The sequence below is a fragment of the Molossus molossus genome, unplaced genomic scaffold (genome assembly GCF_014108415.1).
Source record: "Molossus molossus isolate mMolMol1 unplaced genomic scaffold, mMolMol1.p scaffold_m16_p_10, whole genome shotgun sequence".
NCBI classification, from domain to species: Eukaryota; Metazoa; Chordata; class Mammalia; order Chiroptera; family Molossidae; genus Molossus; species Molossus molossus.
In genome coordinates this window covers 75,198,018-75,218,972 of record NW_023425345.1, presented here as the reverse complement: position 1 = coordinate 75,218,972, position 20,955 = coordinate 75,198,018, and the positions used below count along the sequence as shown (strand labels likewise).

The 20,955-nt window shown below is 41.7% G+C and overlaps 1 protein-coding gene and 1 non-coding gene across 2 annotated transcripts in view; one reads left to right on the top strand and one right to left on the bottom strand.

Annotated features, from left to right (window-relative positions):
- Window positions 1-5,886: 5,886 nt before the first annotated feature.
- Window positions 5,887-20,955, bottom strand: part of PYM1 (PYM homolog 1, exon junction complex associated factor) — a 33,254-nt gene continuing 18,185 nt past the window's right edge. The window contains 2 exon segments of the mRNA XM_036251538.1: window positions 5,887-6,823; window positions 7,221-7,314. Coding sequence (XP_036107431.1) covers window positions 6,340-6,823; window positions 7,221-7,314 — 578 coding nt within the window. The 3' untranslated portion in view covers window positions 5,887-6,339.
- Window positions 20,286-20,469, top strand: LOC118624872. Its single transcript, XR_004958533.1, has one exon.

Below are 20,955 nucleotides of genomic sequence, written 5' to 3'. Positions count from 1 at the left end.
GCTGCTACAACAATAAAAACATATTAAAATACGTACGTGTGTGTATGTGTGTGTGTGTGTGTGTGTGTGTGTAGATAGATAGAGAGAGAGAGAGAGAGAGTTGTCATAGTCTATTTGGGCTGCTACAACAAAATGCCACAGATTGGTTATCTTATAAACAGCAAAAAATTGTTGCTCACAATTCTGGAAATCTAAGATTAGGATGCCAGCATGATCAGGTGAGGGCCCTCTTCCAGGTTGCAGATGTCTTGTATCCTCACATAATAGAAGGAGCTAGGGAGCTCTGTGGGGTCTCTTTTATAAAAGCACTAAGGAGCTTGATCTCCATTGGATAGATCATAGGGAACCACTAAAGTTGTTCAATGAAATGACACCATCAACATTGGGCTTAAGGGAGGTAAATCTTGTTGAAGATCAAAGTGTGTTAGATAGACCAGGGAAGTAGGTGGTAAGAAGACATCTAAATTGGAGACAAGTTAGTGTGCTTTTGTAGTAGTTCAGGCAAGAAGTGACTAAGATAGCCACCTGGATAATAAATAAAGATAAAAATAATATAATTACCATAAAAATCAATAGCCGGGCCTCTATCAGTGTTTGATTTTAGACAAATTGAATTTGAAACAACAACATCCAAACAGGAGATATTGGATGGACAGGATTTAGAGATGACTGGGCTAGAGAAAGATTGGAAGTTGTTAGCACAGAGGTAATTCTTGAAATTACAGGAGTAATTGAAGTCGCCAGGGGAGATGAATACAGCAGAAACTTGTAGATTTCAGGATGTTGGAGGGCTCCTCTTCATCCTTCCTGTTTCAGCCTCTAGGGGTCATCTCCTCTGGAAAGTCTTGCCTGATCACCACCTTTCCACCCCCACCCCATCAGCTGACTTTGGGATCACTACTCTGCTTCCATAGCACCCTGTGTCTGCACCTAATAGAGTATTTATCACAGTGTATTATTGTTAAGTGTTTAACTCCTCATTTTTCTTGAGGTTCTAGAAAGGAGATACCAAAATTTATTGAAATTTCTATTCTCCTGTCTTATAGAAGGCTCTTGAAAAGTGTTTGCTGAATTTAATAAAATTCCCTGACTTGTTGCTTTCCCAAGAAAGAGATCCTTTAACATATCCTCTCTCCTCCTCCTGTCAGCCAATTCTATTACCTCTACTCAGTCAGTTATTCTTATTGGAGTATAACTTCCATCACTTCCGCTGCAGTTCAACATCTTTTTTATCTCCAAGGGAAAACAAAAATCATTTTTGACCTCTTTTGAGAGATGGCAATACTGACCAAAAATTGTACCCTCTGAATCCCAGATTATCTCTCCTTCTCAATTTGTAAGACTAGGTTATAGTTGGGGAGGGGAGGGAGATTTAGGTACCCTCTCCTGGAATGCCTGGGAGTTTGAAAAGATTTTCTAGTTGATAAACCTGTTTGCTAATCTCAAAACAAGCTGGAGTTGAGGGACCAGAGAACTTGCAAATATTGGCCCCTTATAGTACCACCTAGTGGACAATAAGAAACTAACACATGGGCTCTGAGCCCATGAGGGTAAACTGGCCAGTCCTAAAATATCTCACTTCTAGATCCCTAAATCTTTGTTATTTATATAAGGGCATCAGCCCAGCCTTGTGGCTTAGCATTTGAGCATCAACCCATGCACCAAGAGGTCTCAGGTTCGATTCCCGGTCAGGACACATGCCCAGGTTGTGGGCCTGATCCCCAGTGGGGGACATGCAGGAGGCGGCCAATTGATGTTCTCTCTCATTGATGTTTCTATCTCTATCTCTCTTCCTCTCTCTCTAAAATTAATAAAAACATATATATATGGGAATCATCTGCAAGGATGAAAGAAATTCCAAATAAATAGTAATATAGCTTCAGGAGTAAAAAGAAAGCCAGGGGCTAATTTACTTTGCCATAAGCTACAAGGGTCCAATGGGAAAATAATTAAACTAATATCCTTCCACCCCACCCACTCCAAACATACAGACCAGAGGAGTGTGTGTGATGCTTCAGACCCTCAGTATTGATTTTATTAGTGGCTTTCAAATTTATTTTCCTGCAAACCAAAGTACAGAATATTCCTTACTTCTGAAACAAAATTACCATGAGCCATATTTACCCTTATTAAGCATCAGTCTCTGCTATTTTCTATACTGGTCACAACTTCCTAAATTCACTTCATTACCCATATTTAGAAAAACACAAGCTTATGTGCAAATTTTCATCCTAGATCAGGTGATTAACACTGGTTTTATGTAAGGAAACGTGATCCTGAAAAATTGAAAGCAAATTCACACGTACCATTCGTGTTGTCAAGCCTATTACATACTTGCTCTTCTCTCCTTGCCTTTCTTGAGATGCAAGTCATGGTCTTGTTCAAAATCGAACTCCACCACTAAACCTCTCCATCCCCCAAATTAAAATAAATTCTTTCTTAGCTCTCCCTCAACACATTGCCGATACCATTACCAAAGAACTTAACTAAATCTGTCTAGCACTTAATTTGTGATTTGTATAACTTCCCAAGGATATTTTTCCATTTTTGTTCAGATAGAGTGGGAGAGAGGGAGAGGAAGAAAGGGAGAGAGAAACATTGACGTAATGGACACATTGACTGGCTGCCTCCCTGAGGACTCCAACCAGGGCCGGGAATGATCCGCAACTGAGGTACATGCCCTTGACCAGAATTGAACCCGTGACACGTTGGTCCTTGGGCCGATGCTCTAATCACTGAGCCAAACCGGCCAGGGCTTAATAGCTTTCTTTTTTTTTTGTTCAGACAGAGTGGGAGGGAGAGAGAGAGAAACATCAATGTGAAACGGACACATCGAGTGGTTGCCACCCACATGACCCAACCAGGGCCGGGGACAAACTGCAACCGAGGTACATGCTCTTAGCGGGAACCGAACCCGGGTCTCTCCGGACCGCAGGCCGACGCTCTAACCGCTGAACCAAACCGGCCAGGGCCTTAATAGCTTTCTTAAATGAAGGTTTTACAATTCATTAATTGCATCCCTCCCAACTAGCACAATGACTGACAGAACCCAACAAACATCAAAATAAACATTAATCAAACCACTAAAGACACAGGAAAGTTAAAGGTTTACTGAAGTGAATCCTTTTGCAAAGCAAATAAAGTCTCCTTAATAATGGTTCTTAAAGTATAGATTCCTGCCCTGGCCAGTTTGGCTCAGCAGTTAGAATGTCGGACGGTGGACCAGAGTCCCAGGTTCGATTCCCGCTAAGGGCATATACCTCGGTTGCAGTTTGTCCCCAGCTCCGATTGGGGTCATGTGGGTGGCAACCAGTCGATGTGTCTCTCTTGCATGGATGTTTCTCTCTCTCTCTTCCTCCCTCTCTCCCTCCACTCTATTTGAAGATTAATGCAAAAATGTCCTCGGGCGAGGATTTTTTTTAAAAAAGTATAGATTCTTCTAAAACATCTAAACTTACAAAACATCAAACACTGGCCTGAACACTGGCCCGGCTGGTGTGGCTCAGTGGTTGAGCATCGACTGATGCACCACGGGGTCACCAGTTCAATGCCGTCAGGGCACATGCCCAGGTTGTGGGCCAAATCCCCAGTGGAGGGCATGATGGACGCAGCCAATCGATGTTCTATCTCATTGATGTTTCTATCTCTCTCTCTCTCCCCCACTTCCTCTCTCTCAAAAAAAAAAAAAATCAATAAAGAAAAAAATTTAAAAACCAAAAACAAAGCATCAAATACCTACATGTAAGTCAATTACATCTTGTTTATAAAATCCTTATAACTGTGTAGAGGTCCTACACAAAGGAGCTCAGGCTTTGGTTTCACACTGGGGTGCCTGGTCAAGTCCTCATTAACTGCTCATTTGTGCAAGGTACAAATTATTTCTCCTCTTCTTTCTCTGTGTGGCTTGTAGTCTCATTCAGTCAAATACTGGAGACTTTATTATGCACTGGGATGCAGTGATGAGAAACAGTCCCAAGACTTGAGGCACCCATTATTTAATGAGGAAGAGGGTCTAACAAGTAAACAAGCATGACAACATAATATAATATATACCACTACAAAGAAAAATGCGAATGATAAGAGAGGCACCTAAATTAGTATTTCAGGGTAATGGAAGTCTTCCCAGAGAGGATAACATTAAGGAACCAAAGGATAAGAAAGGTGACTAAGGAGAGGGGGTCAGGAAGAGAATTTAGGCAAAGGAACCAGCAAGGGTAAATGTCTGAGGCTCAGAAAATGTGGCTAATTTGATGAACTGAAAATAGTTCAGTAAAGTTGGAGCAGTTTGACCAGAACCGACAAATGACAAGAGATGAGGCCAGATTGAATGGGACCTTTTGAGTCAGGCTAAGAACTCTAAACTCCTGAAATAGGTCATTACAGCTGACTTCCCTCTGTTGATTTCTACATTAGCAGCTGACTAGAAAGAACGATTGTGATATGTGAGGGTATGGAAATCAAGAGGATATACCAAAATTAAGTGACAGCTTTTGGGGCTATAAATTCCTTTACTTATATCATTAGTTTGCCCCACAATACTATCCTGGGGTGGCATCTGATGAGGTAAAATTTCAGATGATCTGCCCCAGTAAAGCTGTGAAGTAGGTTGATTACCTAAGAAACAGTAAGGGCAATACAAAGACCCCATTGCTATGCAACACAGTGATGACACATGCAAATTAACATGTCAAATGAAATTTGTTCTAAGTTTCATTTTATTATAACACTAATTTCTGTTCACTTAAATCTGAGCAAACATGTAGAAATCAGTGTTGCTAATTTGGTTATACATTCATAACTGTTAAAAATTAAAAGGAATTGCCGTGGCTGGTGTGGCTCAGTTGGTTAAACGTTGCCCGTGCACCGAAAAGTCACTAGTTCGATTCCTGGTCAGGGCATATACCCAGGTTGTGGGTTCAATCTCTGGTCGAAGCTCCTTTGGGAGGCAACCAATTGATGTTTCTCTCTCTCGCTCCCTTCCTCTCTCTCTAAAGTCAATAAAAACATATTTTAAAAAAATTAGCCAGCCAGTGTGGCTCAGTGGATTGAGCATCACCTGATGCACCAAGAGGTCACCAGTTCAATTCCTGATCAGGGCACATGCCCAGGTTGCAGGCTCGACCCCCATTAGGGGGGGTGCAGGAGGCAGCTGATTGATGTTCTCTCTTCACTGTTTCTCTCTCTCCCAATATCTCTAAAAATATCAATTAAAAAACACTTTTAGGCCCTGGCCAGTTTGGCTCAGCGGTTAGAGCATTGGCCTGTGGACCAGAGAGTCCCGGGTTTGGTTCCCGCTAAGGGCATGTACCTCAGTTGCAGTTTGTCTCCGGCCCTGGTTGGGGTTGTGTGGGTGGCAACCACTCGATGTTTCTCTCTCACATCGATGTTTCTCTCTCTCTTCCTCCCTCTCTCCCTCCTGCTCTATCTGAAGATAAATGCAAAACTGTCTTTGGGTGAGAATAAAAAAATAAAAGTAAAGTATACATCTTAAAAACAACAACAACACTTTTAGCCCTGGCCAGTTTGGATCAGCGGTTAGAGCGTCAGCCTGTTGACCAAGGAGTCCCAGGTTCGATTCTGGCCAAGGGCACCTGCCTCGGTTGCGGTTTGTCCCTAGCCTGGGTTGGGTTGTGAGGGTGGCAACCAATTGATGTCTCTCTCACATCGATGTTTCTCTCTCTCTCTCCCTCCCTCCCTCCCACTCTGTCTGAAGATAAATGTAAAAATATACTCAAGTGAGGATTAAAAATAGAGAGAGAGAGAAAGTGAAAAAAAACACACTTTTAAAAAATTAAAAGGAATTATTACTCCCAAAACTTGTCTTCCTGTGCCAAACTGATGGGGGTAAAATACCTACCAGAAGCTGAAAAGAAAGAGGCAAAGCTAGACAATTTGTCTACTTGTTTATTCTGTTCTTTAAAAAAAAAAAAAAAAAAAAAAAGGTCAGGGATGGAGGGGGAAATAAGTCATAAACACTGTGAACAGGAACCAAGACTTGGGCGTACTTCCCCTACCCTTACCCTCAGTTCTCAGAGATTCCCACCCACCCAATTTTCTTTTGAACGAGATACCCAAATCAGCGGCAAAGGAAACTGGGGCAGTCAGCGGGATTTTTGAACACTGGGAATGCAGGGGGGAAAAGTCCAAAAAATAGGAGTTTGGAAGAAAAGGAAAGGAATGAAGGAGAGGCTAGGCTCTGGAGGACAGAGCTGGGCTATGAAAGATGAAACTGAGCCAGTACTGGGGGGGACCCCTCCTGACTGCTGTTGCTCATGTTCTCCAGGACCCCAGAAAGCCCCATGGTTTGTTCTGCAGTCCACTCCCTATTCCCCAAAGGCCTCACAGGCCGAGCTCCAAGTCCTCAAGCTCCTCCTCCAGCACCCTCCTCCTTGCTAGCTTCTCCAGCTGCTCTTTGCTGGGCTGGCTGATTTCTCCAGCCTGGATCCGTTGCTGCAACTCTTCCACCTGCCGAAGCTTCTTCTTTAGGTTCTTTATCTTCTTGGCCTTCTCGGTGGTGGCAGCTGGGTCAGGCTGGTCAGAGGCAGATGTAGGGGCTGCTTGGGAGCCCTGTGGAGCACTGGGGAGTTGAGCTGCGTCTCCCAGGGACATCTTATCCAGAGTCCGGCTCAAGGCCTCTGCCTCCCCTTTCTCATGCTGCTGCCGCCTCTTCTCCTTCCGCTTCAGGTTGCGTTTGGCTGTCTTAGAGAGGCCTGACTCACCACCTTCAGGCCTTGATGGGTTGACAGGAGCAGTGGCCTCGGGGCTCAACCCTGGAGGCAGTTCTGGTTTACTCTTGAAAAACTTCACATACTTGTTCTCATACCTGCAGGAAACAGAAGATGACAACAGTCAGAGAATCACTGAATTTAGAGCCCTCTTCTTAACCTTCCAAATCACTTTACTACCCCTTACACCTTTCTGCTTGCTTCCTCTCTCTCAGTCCCTACCCAACTTTCCTCTGCTTTGCAGATTGTAGGAGGGCCCTAGGTCTCAAAACTCTGGATATCTGAGTGTTATTTGTAGGTTCTGATGAACAGAGACTATAGGAATAAAAATAGTCACTTGTAATCCTCATTCATCCCTATATCCCAACCCCTGCCCCTCCTTTCATTCCTGGGATTTGGGCATCAAGAGATTCTTCCCTGAACTCATAGGCATACATGTTCTTTCTTTCTGTAGAGACCCCATTAAATACCCCCTCCTCATGCCTAACCACGCACACTGGGACCTCCTCCTGGGGCACATAGCCTTCTTTCACCCTCCGCTGCTTGCGCCAGGTCCCGTCGGGTCGCTGTGTTGAGGCAATGTACTTGCCTGAAATGAGAGAATTAAGTTGGAGAGTTACTCTAATTGTCAAATAGTTCCCAAGATGAAAAGAATGCATGAATGCACACAGCTTCCCTCAGCATCCATTGGGCCACTAAATGGAACCATTAATGTATCTTTTTCTCATATAAACCCTCAATCCTGCTCTGGTCACTATTTACTAAGTGTCTACATATACACTGTAAATCACACTACCCCTGGTCTCAGGGAGTTTCTATTTTCTATCTAGTTGGCAAGACAAGACAGGCACAGAGGAAAAAATTTTTAAACACAAGACAATAGCATGTGGACATCAAAAGACAGTACATGGCTAAGAGGTTAAAAAGGAGTTAAATGACCAGAGAAGATGATTTAAGAAGGAAAAGTTTTATTAAGATGGATTGTTAAAAAAAAAAGATGGATTGTGAAACACAGGTCAATTTTTAGGAATCCATACTATAGATATAGAAGCATCAATGCACAAGGATATATGTAAAGAATGTTTGTTGTGCCCTGGCCAGTGCGGCTCAGTTGGTTGGAGCATATCCCATAAACTGAAAGGTCTCAAGTCTGATTCCCAGACAGGGCACATACCCAGGTTGCGGGTTCCATCTCTGGTGGGGGTATGTATGGGAGGCAACCAATGTTTCTCTATCACATCAATGTCTCCCTTCCTCTCTCTCTCTCTAAAAATCAATAATAATAAAAAAAACATATCCATGGGCGAGGATTAAAAAAACGTTTAAAGTAAAAAGAATAATAATAAAAATTAAAAAAAAGAATGTTTGTTGCTGTGTTATTTAAATTAACAAAAAAATGAAAGCAACCTGAAAGGCCATCAACAGATGGATGATTGACTAGATATGGATCATCCCTATAATGGAACACCATGCCTCTTATGGAAAAGAATTTTATTGTTTGTTTTTTATCCTCACCTGAGGACACTCTTTTTTTTGTTGTTCAGACAGAGTGGGAGGGAGAGAGAGAGAGAGAAACATCGATGTGAAAGGGACACATCAAGTGGCTGCCACCTGCACGACCAACCAGGGCTGGGGACAAACTGCAACTGAGGTACGTGCCCTTAGCGGGAACCAAACCCGGGTCTCTCTGGACCACAGGCCGACGCTCTAACCGCTGAGCCAAACCGACCAGGGCTATTGTTTGTTTTTTTAATCCTCACCTGAAGGTTTGTTTTTATTGACTAGAGAGAAAGACAAAGGGAGAGGGAAGGAGGAGAGAGAGAGAGAAACATCGATGTGAGAAACATCAACTGGTTGTGGGAGTAAAACCCACAACCTGGGTGTGTGCCCTGACCAGGAATCAAACCCACAACCTTTTGATGTACAGGATGACATTCCAACCAACTGAGCTACACCAGCCAGGGCTGGAAAAGATTTTTAGATATAAATACACTGACCTTAAATGGTGTTCTCAACATACTAAGTGAAAAAGCAAGTCACAGGAAAATAGGTAGTGATCCTCAAACATTTTTTTTTTATTATTTATTTATTTATTTATTTAATCCTCACCGGAGGACATTTTTTTCCAGCTTTTGTTTAGATAAAGTGGGAGGGAGAGAGAGAGAGAGAAACATCGAGGTGAAAGGGACACATCGAGTGCTCACCACCCACACAACCCAACCAGGGCCGGGGACAAACTGCAACTGAGGTACGTGCCCCTAGCAGGAACTGAACCTGGGTCTCTCTGGACCACAGCCCAATGCTCTAACTGCTGAGCCAAACCGGCCAGGGATCCTCAAACATTTTTAATTTTAGGATTCCTGTTACACTCTTATTTTGTAATATTATGTATTTAACAATGCAATATAAAAAAACATTTATTAATACCATCAGAAAAGTCTTTATTGGGAAACTGTCAAGCTCACAGTGCAGATACAAGTTTTCCAAAATTCTAATGTTCACTTGAATCTTATCACAGGCAATAATAGACACTGACAGTTGTCTTCCTTGAGACGACAGGCTCACTTCTTTCATTTTCAGGAAAGTGCCTATCAGATATCCAGGTCTGAATTACCAGTTTCTTAGTGGTTCTTTCAAGTAAAAATGGTGTTCTATGAAAAGGAAGCTTTTTAGCTTGCAACTGGGACACCTGCACCAGCACTTTTCTTTTTATATGTTTTTACTGATTTTTTAGAGAGCAAGGAAGGGAGAGAGAGAAACATCAATTGGCTGCCTCCTGCACACCCCCTACTGGGGATTGAGCCTGCAACCCAGGAATGTGTCCTGACTGGGAATCAAACCAGGACCTCTCAGTCCATGGGACGATGCTCAATCCACTGAGCCACACTGGCCAAGCACAAAAGCACTTTTCCTTGAGATATCATTTACAGTGTGTGACTCATGTTTACTTGTCATTGAGTCCACAGAGAACATTAAAAAGATGTATAACTTTCATGCCCTGGTCAGTGTAGCTTAGTCGTTAGAGTGTAGGCCCATGCACTGAAGGGTTGCAGGTTCGATCCCCGGCCCAAGTCAGGGTAAGTGTGGGAGGAAACTAATTGATGCCTCTCTCTCACATTGATGTTTCTCTCCCCGACCCACCCAATATTGTATTGTATATTTGAAATTTGCTATGAGAGTAGAGCTTTAATATTCTCTCCGTAACAACAAAATGGTAACCCTGTGAGGTGAAGGATGTGTTAACTAACCTTATTGTGGTAAACATTTCACAGTATATACAAACATCCAATCATCACACTGTATACCTTAAACTTACAAGTTATATGTCAATTTTATCTCAAGAAAACAAGGAAAAACTCATAAACAAAAATGTGTATTCAAGGGCCAGGATTTAATCAAATTAATTTTTATTACATCATCAAGGATATTAAGTGAAAAACTGGCATTATTTACTGCAAGCACATGGCAGTGAGGAATACTAGTACAGTTGGTGCCACCACCTTGATTAGTGCTAAGGGGTCAGCAGTTTTACCCACCTCTGCTTTTGTACATCAGTGAAAATGTTGACCCAACTAACAGGCAAATAACATCTTATGATGTTATTATGTATTATGAAAATAGTTATGCTTGCAGACCTCTGGAAAAGGTCTTAGGGAACCTCCAAGTGTCCTGAACATTTGAGAACCCTGGTGTAGATTATGCTCCAATTCAAGGAGCAGCATTTAAAGGTCCATAGCGTCTGTGTTAGGGGCAAAGAGAAAGGTGTGGGAGGGCACATACCAAGATACCAAACCTTTAATGCTAGTTATTTAAGAGGGATAACTTGGCCCTGGCCGGTTTGGCTCAGCGGTTAGAGTGTTGGCCTGCGGTCCCGAGAGACCCGGGTTCGGTTCCCGCTCAGGACATGTATCTCAGTTGCAGTTTGTCCCTGGCCCCGGTTGGGGTCGTGTGGGTGGCAGCCACTCGATGTGTCCCTTTCACGTCGATGTTTCTTTCTCTCTCCCCCTCCGAATAAAATTTAAAAAAAAAAGAGGGATGACTTGGAAATAGAGGTGGTAGAAACCATTAATATTGTAACATGAGCCCTGGCTGGTTTGGCTCAGTGGTTAGAGCATTAGCCCGTGGCCCAGAGAGTCCCGGGTTCGGTTCCCGCTAAGGGCACGTACCTTGGTTGCAGTTTGTCCCCAGCCCCCCTTGGGGTCATGTGGGTGGCAACCAGTCGATGTGTCTCTCTCACATCAATGTTTCTCTCTCTTCCTCCCTTTCTCCCTCCCGCTCTATCTGAAGATAAATGCAAAAATGTGCTTGGGTGAGGATATATATATTTATGTTATATATATAACAGGGCATGAACCCTGGCTGGTTTGGCTCAGTGGTTGGAACATGGGCCTGAGGACCGAAGGGTCTCAGGTTGGATTCTGGTCAGGGGCACATGCCTGGGTTGCAGGTTTCCCTGGCCCCAATCTCTCTCTCCCATTCTCTCTCTTCCTTCCTCCCTTTCTCCTTTCCTCTCTCTCTAAAAATTAATGGAAACATATCCTCGGGTTGAGGGCTAACAAAAGTAAGTAAATAAATAAAAAAAAATTTAATTAAAACTAAAAAATATATTAAATAGGTAAGACTTGATAGCTAAAAGGGATGAGAGAAAGAATAAATATGAGCAAAGAAAGGCATGGATGTGGGAGTGGGCATGGAGTATTTTTTTTTTATTATTGATTTTAGAGAGAGAGGGAGAGAAACATCAATCTGTCACTCTACCCATTCACAGGTTCTTTTTTAGATTTCTGTTGTTAATCCTCACCAAAGGATATTTTTCCATTGAGTTTTCTTTTTTTTAGAGAGAGTGGAATGGAAAGAGAGAGAGAGAGAGAAACATTGATCCGGAGATCGAACCTGCTACTCAGGTATGTGCCCTTGACTGGGAATTGAACCCAAGACCCTTTGGTGCATGGGGCCAACACACTAACCAACAGAGCAATCCATCCAGGGCAGCATGGTATTTAAAAAACAGAAAGCAGAGGAGTCCAGACAAATCACAGTTCATTTTAGGGAATAACAGGAAGCCAGGATGGAAATAAAAAGTGGGGCCAGATTTTGGAAAGCCTCAAAAACAAGGTCAAGGAATTTGGAGTTTTATCTTATAAATAAGAAAGAATAAAGATACTGTTTGCTTAGCTGTGACAGTTTAGAGACAAGAGTTAAATTGCTTCTTGGCCTTTTGGCTAAGATCAAGTATAGAGACAAGAATAAAAACTGAGAGGCTTCAAGGAGGGAGAGCTTAGTCTAGAATGGGGCTTTGAAGAAGCAATAAAAAATCGAGAAAAGGAAAGCAGTTTAGATTCTAACCAGAAGCTCCTTCTAAAACAAAATTTCACACATGGTAATGTAGATGGCGTGTTCAGGAGATGGTGAATAGACCAGTCTGGCTGGGTCAGAGCACTAGTGTGAAAGTAAATGAAGAAAGGATGTTCATACCTGGAAATGCCAGTTAAGAGATTTAATATCTGGTGTGTGGTATGCATTCAATAAGGATCTGTCAAACAAATAAATCTTATATCCAAAGCAGTGCTTTAGGGCAATTAATCTGACATGATAAGAATTAGAAAGAAATAACATTGGAGACTGGGGAAATCAGTAAGGAAAAAAGATTCCAGTAATCCTGGCACGAGGGACAGAATTGACAGAGTGAGAATGAAAAGGAAAAGACTGATGCCAGGTACATTATCAAAGAATAAACAACACTTGGTAATTCACTGATTGGGGGATGGGTAAAGGTTAGGGAGTTCAAGTCAAAGATAATGCAAACCACTTTGTTTTAGTTATCCTACTCTTGAGAATTTAACCTAAGACAATAGTTCCAGCCCAGCAGGTGTGGCTCAGAGGTTGAGCACTGACCCATGCTATGCACCAAGAGGTTGCCAGTTCAATTCCCAGTAAGGGCACATGCCCAGGTTGTGGGCCCAATTCCCAGTTGGGGGCATGCAGGAGGCAGCCAATGTTCTCCCTCATCAATGTTTCTATCTCTCTCTCCCTCTCCCTTCTTTTCTCTCTAAATCAATAAAGACAAAAAAATTTAAAGAAAAAGAAAATAGTTCCAACAGAATAAAAACAAAAATTAAAACTGAAGGAGAGAATCATATAAAAATGGCTTAACTATAAACAGCTAAAAATTAAAACAAACTTCACATCCAGTTATACAGGAATGATTTATAATACATCCATTGTAAATGATAAAAAAAGCCCAGCCAGTGTGGCTCAGTGGTTGAGCATTGACCCACGCACCAAGAAATTGCCGGGTCAATTCCCGGTCAGGGTACATGCCCAGGTTGTGGGCCTGATCCCCTGTGGGGGGCATGCAGGAGGCAGCCAATCAATGTTCTCTCATTAATATTTCTATCTCTCTCTCTAAAATCAATAAAGAAAAAAAATTTTTTTTTCTTAATCCTCACCTGAGGACATTTTTCAACATTTTGTTCAGATAGAGTTGGAGGGAGAGAGAGAGAAACATCGATGAGAAAGGGACACATCGAGTGGCTGACACCCACATGACCCAACCAGGGCTGGGGACAAACTGCAGCCGAGGTACGTGCCCTTAGCGGGAACCGAAGCCGGTTCTCTCCGGACTGCAGGCCGAAGCTCTAACTGCTGAACAAAACTGGCCAGGGAGAAAAAAAATTTTTTTAAATGATTTTAAAAAAGCCCTGGCCAGTTTGGCTCAGCAGTACAGGGTCAGTACGCAGCCCAATGAGTTGCAGGTTGGATTCTGGCCAAGGGCACATACCTTGGCTGCAGCTTGGGCACTGGTTGGGGTCGTGCGGGAGGCAACCAGTTGATATGCCCCTCTCATGTCGATGTTTCTCCCTCCCCTCCTCCCTTCCACTCTGTCTGAAAATAAATAAAAAAATATCCTCAGGTAAGGATTAAAAAAAAAGAAGAAGAAAATGATAAAAAATTTTAAATCATGTAATGTGATCTAAAACATTTTACATATATGCGCCATGGTTTTAATTATGTTATGCATATTTGTAAGTTTATTTTAGCAAAAGGCATATTTATAAGTTTAGAAAAAAGTGTACAATATGAAAATTTATGTTGAGGTGATTAGATTATAAATACTTAAAAAAAATTTCCATTTTTGCCCTGGCCGGGTTGGCTCAGTTGGTTGAAGTGTCATCCTGTACCCCAAAAGGTTGTGGGTTTCACCCTGGCCAGTTTGGGTCAGAGGTTACAGCGTCGACCTGTGGTCCAGAGAGACCTGGGTTCGGTTCCTGCTAAGGGTGCGTACCTCAGTTGCAGTTTGTCCCCGGCCCTGGTTGGGTCATGAGGGTGGCAGCCACTCGATGTGTCCCTTTCACATCGATGTTTCTCTCTCTCTCTCCCACTCTATCCGAACCAAAAAAAAAAAAAAAGTTTGTGGGTTTCATTTCCAGTCAGAGCACATAAGTAGATTGAGGGTTTGATCCCCATGTATAGAAGGCATGCAATCCATGTTTCTTTCTCATAGATGTTTCTCTCTAAAATCAAGGAAATATGTCCTCGGGCAAGGATTAAAAAAAAAATTTCCGTTGTTGTTATATTGTGGGTTTTAAAAATATCTTATTTTAGCCCTGGCCGGTTTGGCTCAGCAGTTAGAGCATCAGCCTGCGGTTCAGAGAGACCCGGGTTCGGTTCCCGCTAAGGGCACGTACCTCGGTTGCAGTTTGTCCCCGGCCCTGGTTGGGTCATGTGGGTGGCAACCACTCGATGTGTCCCTTTCACGTCGATGTTTCTCTCTCTCTCTCTCCCTCCCACTCTATCTGAACAAAATATATATAAAAAAAAAAAAGTCCTCGGGTGAGGATAAAAAAATAAATAAATAAAAATAAAAATATCTTATTTTAGGTTTCAAACCTAAATTGCTTGGAGAATGGGTACACAAAGGAGAGTGAAATTACTTTTGACCAGGTGAGTTATAAGTATTTTAAGGACACAGCATCTGTTGTGATCTTTGGAAGATGAGCAGGATTTAGACAGGTGGGGGCATGAGGCACAACTATGAGGAAAGGAGAGAGGGAAGTATTTCAGGCATATGGGACAACATAAGCAAAAGAACAAATTGAAGTAGTCACGCTCCTAGTTAATTCTTCTGGATTCCTGTTGCCCTCAAAGTATGTACATGGAAAATGGAACCACACACAAAAGGCCTTCTTTTTCCACTTTCTAGCCTCTTAGCACCCAGTTAGTTACTCACACTTTCTGCTCCAGCCACTGAAATATTCACAAATGTCACCCAGAGGTATCTCTTTTCTCTATGCCTGTTTGCTTTTATTTCCTTTGGTTTGGAACAGACTTCCCTTGAATCACCTGTCAGTTGATTCCTATTAGTCTTTAAAGATCAACTTCAAGTATAAACTATTCAGTGAAGTCTTCTCTCATGTACCCACCCCAAACCAGCTTAGAAGTTGCCCTCGGTGTACCCACAGCACCTATTTTGGCCTTTATCATGCTCTAATGTTTAACATGATTGCTTGAGAGCAGAAATTTCGTCTTTGATCTTTGAAGCAAAGGGCGTGGCCCACAGAAGACTGTAATTAATTCAAATTAATGAATAAATTTATGTATCATATTAGGGAATAGCAAGAATCCAGTATATTTGGGGCAAAAACCATATGTAATAGATTAGACGTAAATTAGTCATTAAATAAAAAGTATTGCCCTGGTCAGTTTGGCTCACCGGTTAGAGCGTGGGCCCATGGACCAGAGAGTCACGGGTTCGGTTCCCACTAAGGGCACATGCCTCGGTTGCAGTCCGTCCCTGGCCCTGGTTGGGGTTGTGCGGGTGGCGGCCAGTCGATGTGTCTCTCTCACATCGATGTTTCTTTCTCTCTCTCCCTTCCTCCCTCTCTCCCTCCCGCTCTACCTGAAGATAAATGCAAAAATGTCCTCAGGTGAGGATTAAAAAAAAGTATATAATCTCCTCTTGACACTGGACTTCAGCTTCAAATTGTGGAAGAACACTGAAGGCCAATAAGGGAGTACAGATGATCTTCTCAAAGCAATGTTTTAAGATTAACCTGAGCCCTGGCTGGTTTGGCTCAGCAGTTAAGAGTGTCAGTCTGCGGTCCCGAGAGACCTGGGTTCAGTTCCCGCTAAGGGCATGTACCTCGGTTGCAGTTTGTCCCCAGCCCTGATTGGGTTGTGTGGGTGGCAGCCACTCGATGTGTCCCTTTCACATAGATGTTTCTTTCTCTCTTCCCCTCTTTCCGTTCCACTCTATCTGAACAAAAAAATGGAAAAAATGTCCTCGGGTGAGGATAAAAAATAAAATAAAAAGATTAACCTGAAAATATATAACATAAGCTAAAAATAGAAAAAAATGAAAGCAATAGACACTCAATGCAAGAAGACTTGATTTAGATGCTCTGTATGGGTATTGAAAGGAAAATGAAAAAAAAAATTCATCATGAAGAATAAGTCAACAGGATCTGAACACTGCCAAGATTTGAATTACAGGGAAGAAATAACTGAAACAGTGCTATAGTCAATGGATTTAATTTGGTGATTTTCACATGTATTCTCGTTTTTCACAACATACCTGTGGGTAGATAGGGCATATGGTAATAACATTTAATCATGCATGGATTGTAAATGTTTATTGAGCACTTACACTGTAATAAGACCTAGGGATACAACAATGAATAAAGAAGGCAAGGGTCTAGCCTCCTTGTAGCATGCATTCTACTGAGAAAGAAAGGTAATAAGAACACATATAAATAAACTAATTGAAATATCACTTTTGAACGTGGAAACTAAAAACCACTGATAGAAAGTCCTGAAGAGAAGAAAACCTCGTGAAAGTAACATTCAATTCCAGCTAGATAGGCAGTGTTTCACATGGAATTAAGGAGAAAGGGACAATAAAAAACATATATTTAAGTGCCCAGAGATTATAGTGAAGCCTTAAGGCTAGTAGAGATGGAATGTGAGAAAAGATAGGGCAGAAGTTTTTTGAATGGCCACCGTAACTGGAAGCCCTCACAGATACAAATAGCCTATTATCACAAAGGAACATTTATTTTGTTTTCTTGGTTCCATTCTCTGTCCTTGATGGTATCCGAAGGTAAAATCAAAAAGGTAGAGGTTTGGCATTCTTACCCCTAGAAATAAAAACCAAGGTCAGATTACCAGGACTTTCCAGGAACTACAGATTAAAGACTGTTAATGTAACAATTTTGTAAACTGTGCGATTTCCCCACATCTGCTATTTTATAATCCTCAATCTGTTTCCTTAAACTGAAAGGGCCCTGTTTTCAGGGATGGCAGGAAGACAGTGAAGAGACAACATAGCAATGCTTGGGAGAACTTCAAGAGTTAGGTGGAAGTGACTGTTCAAGGTATGTACAAGTAAGAAAGGAGATTTGGGTCATAGATATGAGCTTGAGGATGATCTCAGGCCCAACAATGATAAGACTCAGGTTTCTAACATAGAGGAAATATAAAAAGATCCAATTTGGAGAAATAACCTGAAAAAATGGTCATGATCATTTTCCTCAAGGAAAAGATGTCAGCAACAACAGAAAATGATTCTAGCAAAGAAGAACCAGGACAGTGCTATGCCATGGAGACCAAAAGAAATTTAAGTAAGGGCAGGTGACTAACAGTATTAAAAACACTGCAGAGATTAAGGAAAAGAAGATTTTGGCAATTTGGAAATCTCTAGTTATTTCCAAAAATATTGTCTCAGAAAAGAAGAGTGGTCAGGCTCTGGCCGGTTTGGCTCAGCAGTTAGTGTGTTAGCCCATGGACTGAAGAGTCACAGGTTCAATTCCGGTCAAGGGTTTGCACCACCTCTGGTGCAATTCAATCCCTGGCTCTGGATGGGGTTGTAGGGGATGTCTCTCTCACATCAATGTCTCTGTCTCTGTCTCTCTCCCCCTCCGTCCCTCCCTCCCTCTCTCCCTCTCACACTCTATCTAAAGATAAATGGAAAAATACTCTCAGGTGAAGATTTAAAAAAAAAACTTGCCCTGGCCGGTTTGGCTCAGCGGTTAGAGTGTCGGCCTGTGGTCCGGAGAGACCCGGGTTCAGTTCCCACTAAGGGCGCATACCTTGGTTGCAGTTTGTCCTCGGCCCTGGTGGGTTGTGTGGGTGGCAGCCACTCCATGTGTCCCTTTCACGTCGATGATTCTCTCTCTCTCTCTCTCCCTCCCACTCTACCTGAACAAAAAATGGAAAATGTCCTTAAGTGAGGATTTTAAAAAATAAATTAAAAAAAAAAAATCCTTCACCCTGCCAGTGTGGCACAGTGGTTAAGTATCGACCCATGAACCAAGAGGGCGCTGGTTCGATTTCTGGTCAGAGTATATGCCCAAGTTGTGGGCCCAGTCCCCAGTAGGAGGCGTGCAGGAGGTGGCCAATCAATGTTCTCATCAATGTTTCTATCTCTCTCTCCCTCTCTCTTCTTCTTTCTCTGAAATCAATAAAGAAAAAAAATTAAGAAAAAATTAAAAATAAAAAAAGAGTGGCCAGAAGCCAGATTACAAATTAATTAGACACAATAAATTACTAAAAGCCTCCTAGGAGAAAAGCACTATACAAAGTGCTACAGGGATTAAGTAAAATGGCCCCACTCTCAAGAAATTTACAGTCTAAGTAAGGAGGAAAGGCAAGTTAGGCAAACGAATAATAAGACAAAAATATAAATGTCCTAAGTATCCTAAGAGATACTGATACATACTGATAAAAGATTTCAAGAGAATAAATGACCACACACTGTTTAACGGGGGAATGTGATACAAAATCATGAAAATCTGTTTTTTAATGTTTTTATTGATTTTTTTAGAAAGAGAGAGAGATAGAAACATCAATGTGAGAGAGAAACATCTATCAGCTGCCTCCTGCACGCCCCCCCACGGGGGGTCGAGCCCACAAACCGAGCACGTGCCCTGACCAGAAATCGAATGGGGACCTCTCAGGTCATGGGACGACACTCAATCCACTGAGTCACACCAGCTAGGCGAAAATCTTATTTTTTTTTAAATTGATTTTAAAAGGAGGAAGTGGGGGTGGGGGGGAGACAGAGAGAGAGAAAAAACATTGGTTGTTCCACTTATTTATGCATTCATTGGTTACTTCTTGTATATGCCCTGAACAGACATGGAACCTGCAACCTTGGTGTATCGGGAAAACGCTCTAACCAACTGAGCTGCCTGGACAGGGCTAAATCATGACAATATTTACCCTAGAGACTCGGTAGTAGTAACAGTAATAACATCAGTGGCTCATTATTTCTGCAGGCAAAGGAATGCTAAAGGGCATTCTAGGAGGAATAATAAGCAAAATCACAGCAATGGAAAACACAGTATGTTAAAAACAATTAGAAAAGAGCATTTATTAATAAGGAGCTATAAGAATTTTATCTAGATTACCTTATTGAATCTAGACAATGGGTAGATATTATCATCTACAGCTGAGGAAACAGTCTTTAAGAGATTAAATGATAGGTCCGAGATCACAGACAGCACATACTTGCAATTTTAACGCAGTAAGTTTACACACTACTGTTGCATGTCTTATACTAGGTAGCCCAGTTTCACAGGAGGGTTAGGCAGAAACACAATAGGTGATGATACTATACTGAAAAGTGGTTTGTGCTCATAGTAGTGAGTAGTATCTTTGGTGTAAAGAGTGAATGATCCATATGGAAATTTTAAAGTCAATTCTCAAAGATAATAGCAACTACCCTTTATTGAGTGCTTGCTTCATGCCAAGGACAGTGCTCATATACATTATTTCATTTTCACAACTCTATGAAAGATTATTCCAGTTTCACAGATGATGAGTTAGTATGTTCTTATTCATGTGAATATCCAAGATGGGAATATGGTGGGCAGTGTCTCCCAAATGTATTTGACCCCAAGAACCTTATTTTTAATTTAGTTATTTATTTTGTAGCATATCTCACAGGACTAGAGTGTTCTGAGGATCATATTTTGGGAAATACAGCCATTTGCTATGATCCCAATTATATTCAATATAGATAAGCTATATGTGCGCATAGAAAGAAAAACTAAAAGGAAATGTAACTGTAGTCACCTTTGGTTACCAAACATGTGAATAACTAATATTTTACACTATCTTTGAAAATATTTTCCAAGTTTTCTACAATCAATGAGAATTAATTTTGTAAGTAATAAAAAAAAAAAAATGTTTGTACCCTCCAACCCAGTAGTTGTACTTCTGGAAAATCTAGCTTAAGAAAATAACCTAGCCCTGGCCGGTTTGGCTCAGCAGTTGGAGCGTCAGCCTGCGGACCAGAGAGACCCGGGTTCAGTTCCCGCTAAGGGCACGTACCTCAGTTACAGTTTGTCCCCGGCCCGGTTGAGGTTGTGTGGGTGGCAATCACTCGATGTGTCTCTCACATGTCGATGTTTCTCTCTCTCTCTCTTCCTCCCTCTCTCCCTCCCGCTCTATCTGAAGATAAATGCAAATAAAAAAAAAGAAGAAGAAAAAGAAAATAACCTAAATGTGGGTAAAAATTTTATGCACAAAAATATTTAGTTCTTATAATAAAAATTCCGTATGGTTTGGAGAAAGGCTCCTGTGTTGTTGAACCTGCCCAGTTGTGGGTGAAGCCTTGTACCAGGCAGCCCTACCCTGACCTAAAGTAAATTCCCAGAAGTTTTTCATGGGTTTTGAATTTGCAGTAACAGGAGTGAATATTCTAGCAACAGTTTGGTGATCACGTATGATACTAAAAACGCAACCAAAAAAATTCTGGAAACAACATTCTGCCAGTATTATAAAAGATATTTACAAAAAGTTTCTAATGGTGCCCAGCCGATGTGGCTCAGTGGTTGAGCGTCAACCCATGCACCAAGAGGTCGCTGGTTCGATTCCCGGTCAGGGCACGTGCCCAGGTTGTGGGCCCGATCCCCAGTGAGGGGCATGCAGGAGACAGCCAATTGATGTTCTCTCTCATTGATGTTTCTCTCTCTCTCTCCTTCTCCCTTCCTCTCTAAATATCAATAAAGAAAAAAAAAATTTAAAGAAAGTTTCTAATAGCAAGAAAAATACGTCATAAGGTTAAAAAGGCAAGATATAAAAATGTATATATCATCTGATTCAAAAGTGTTTTTAAAAATGCAAAGAAAAAATAAAAATCAGAAGAATATATGACAAATTAAACAGCATTCTGGGTGAATGAATTATATTGAACAAAAATTACAAAATATAACTTATACTTAAGGAG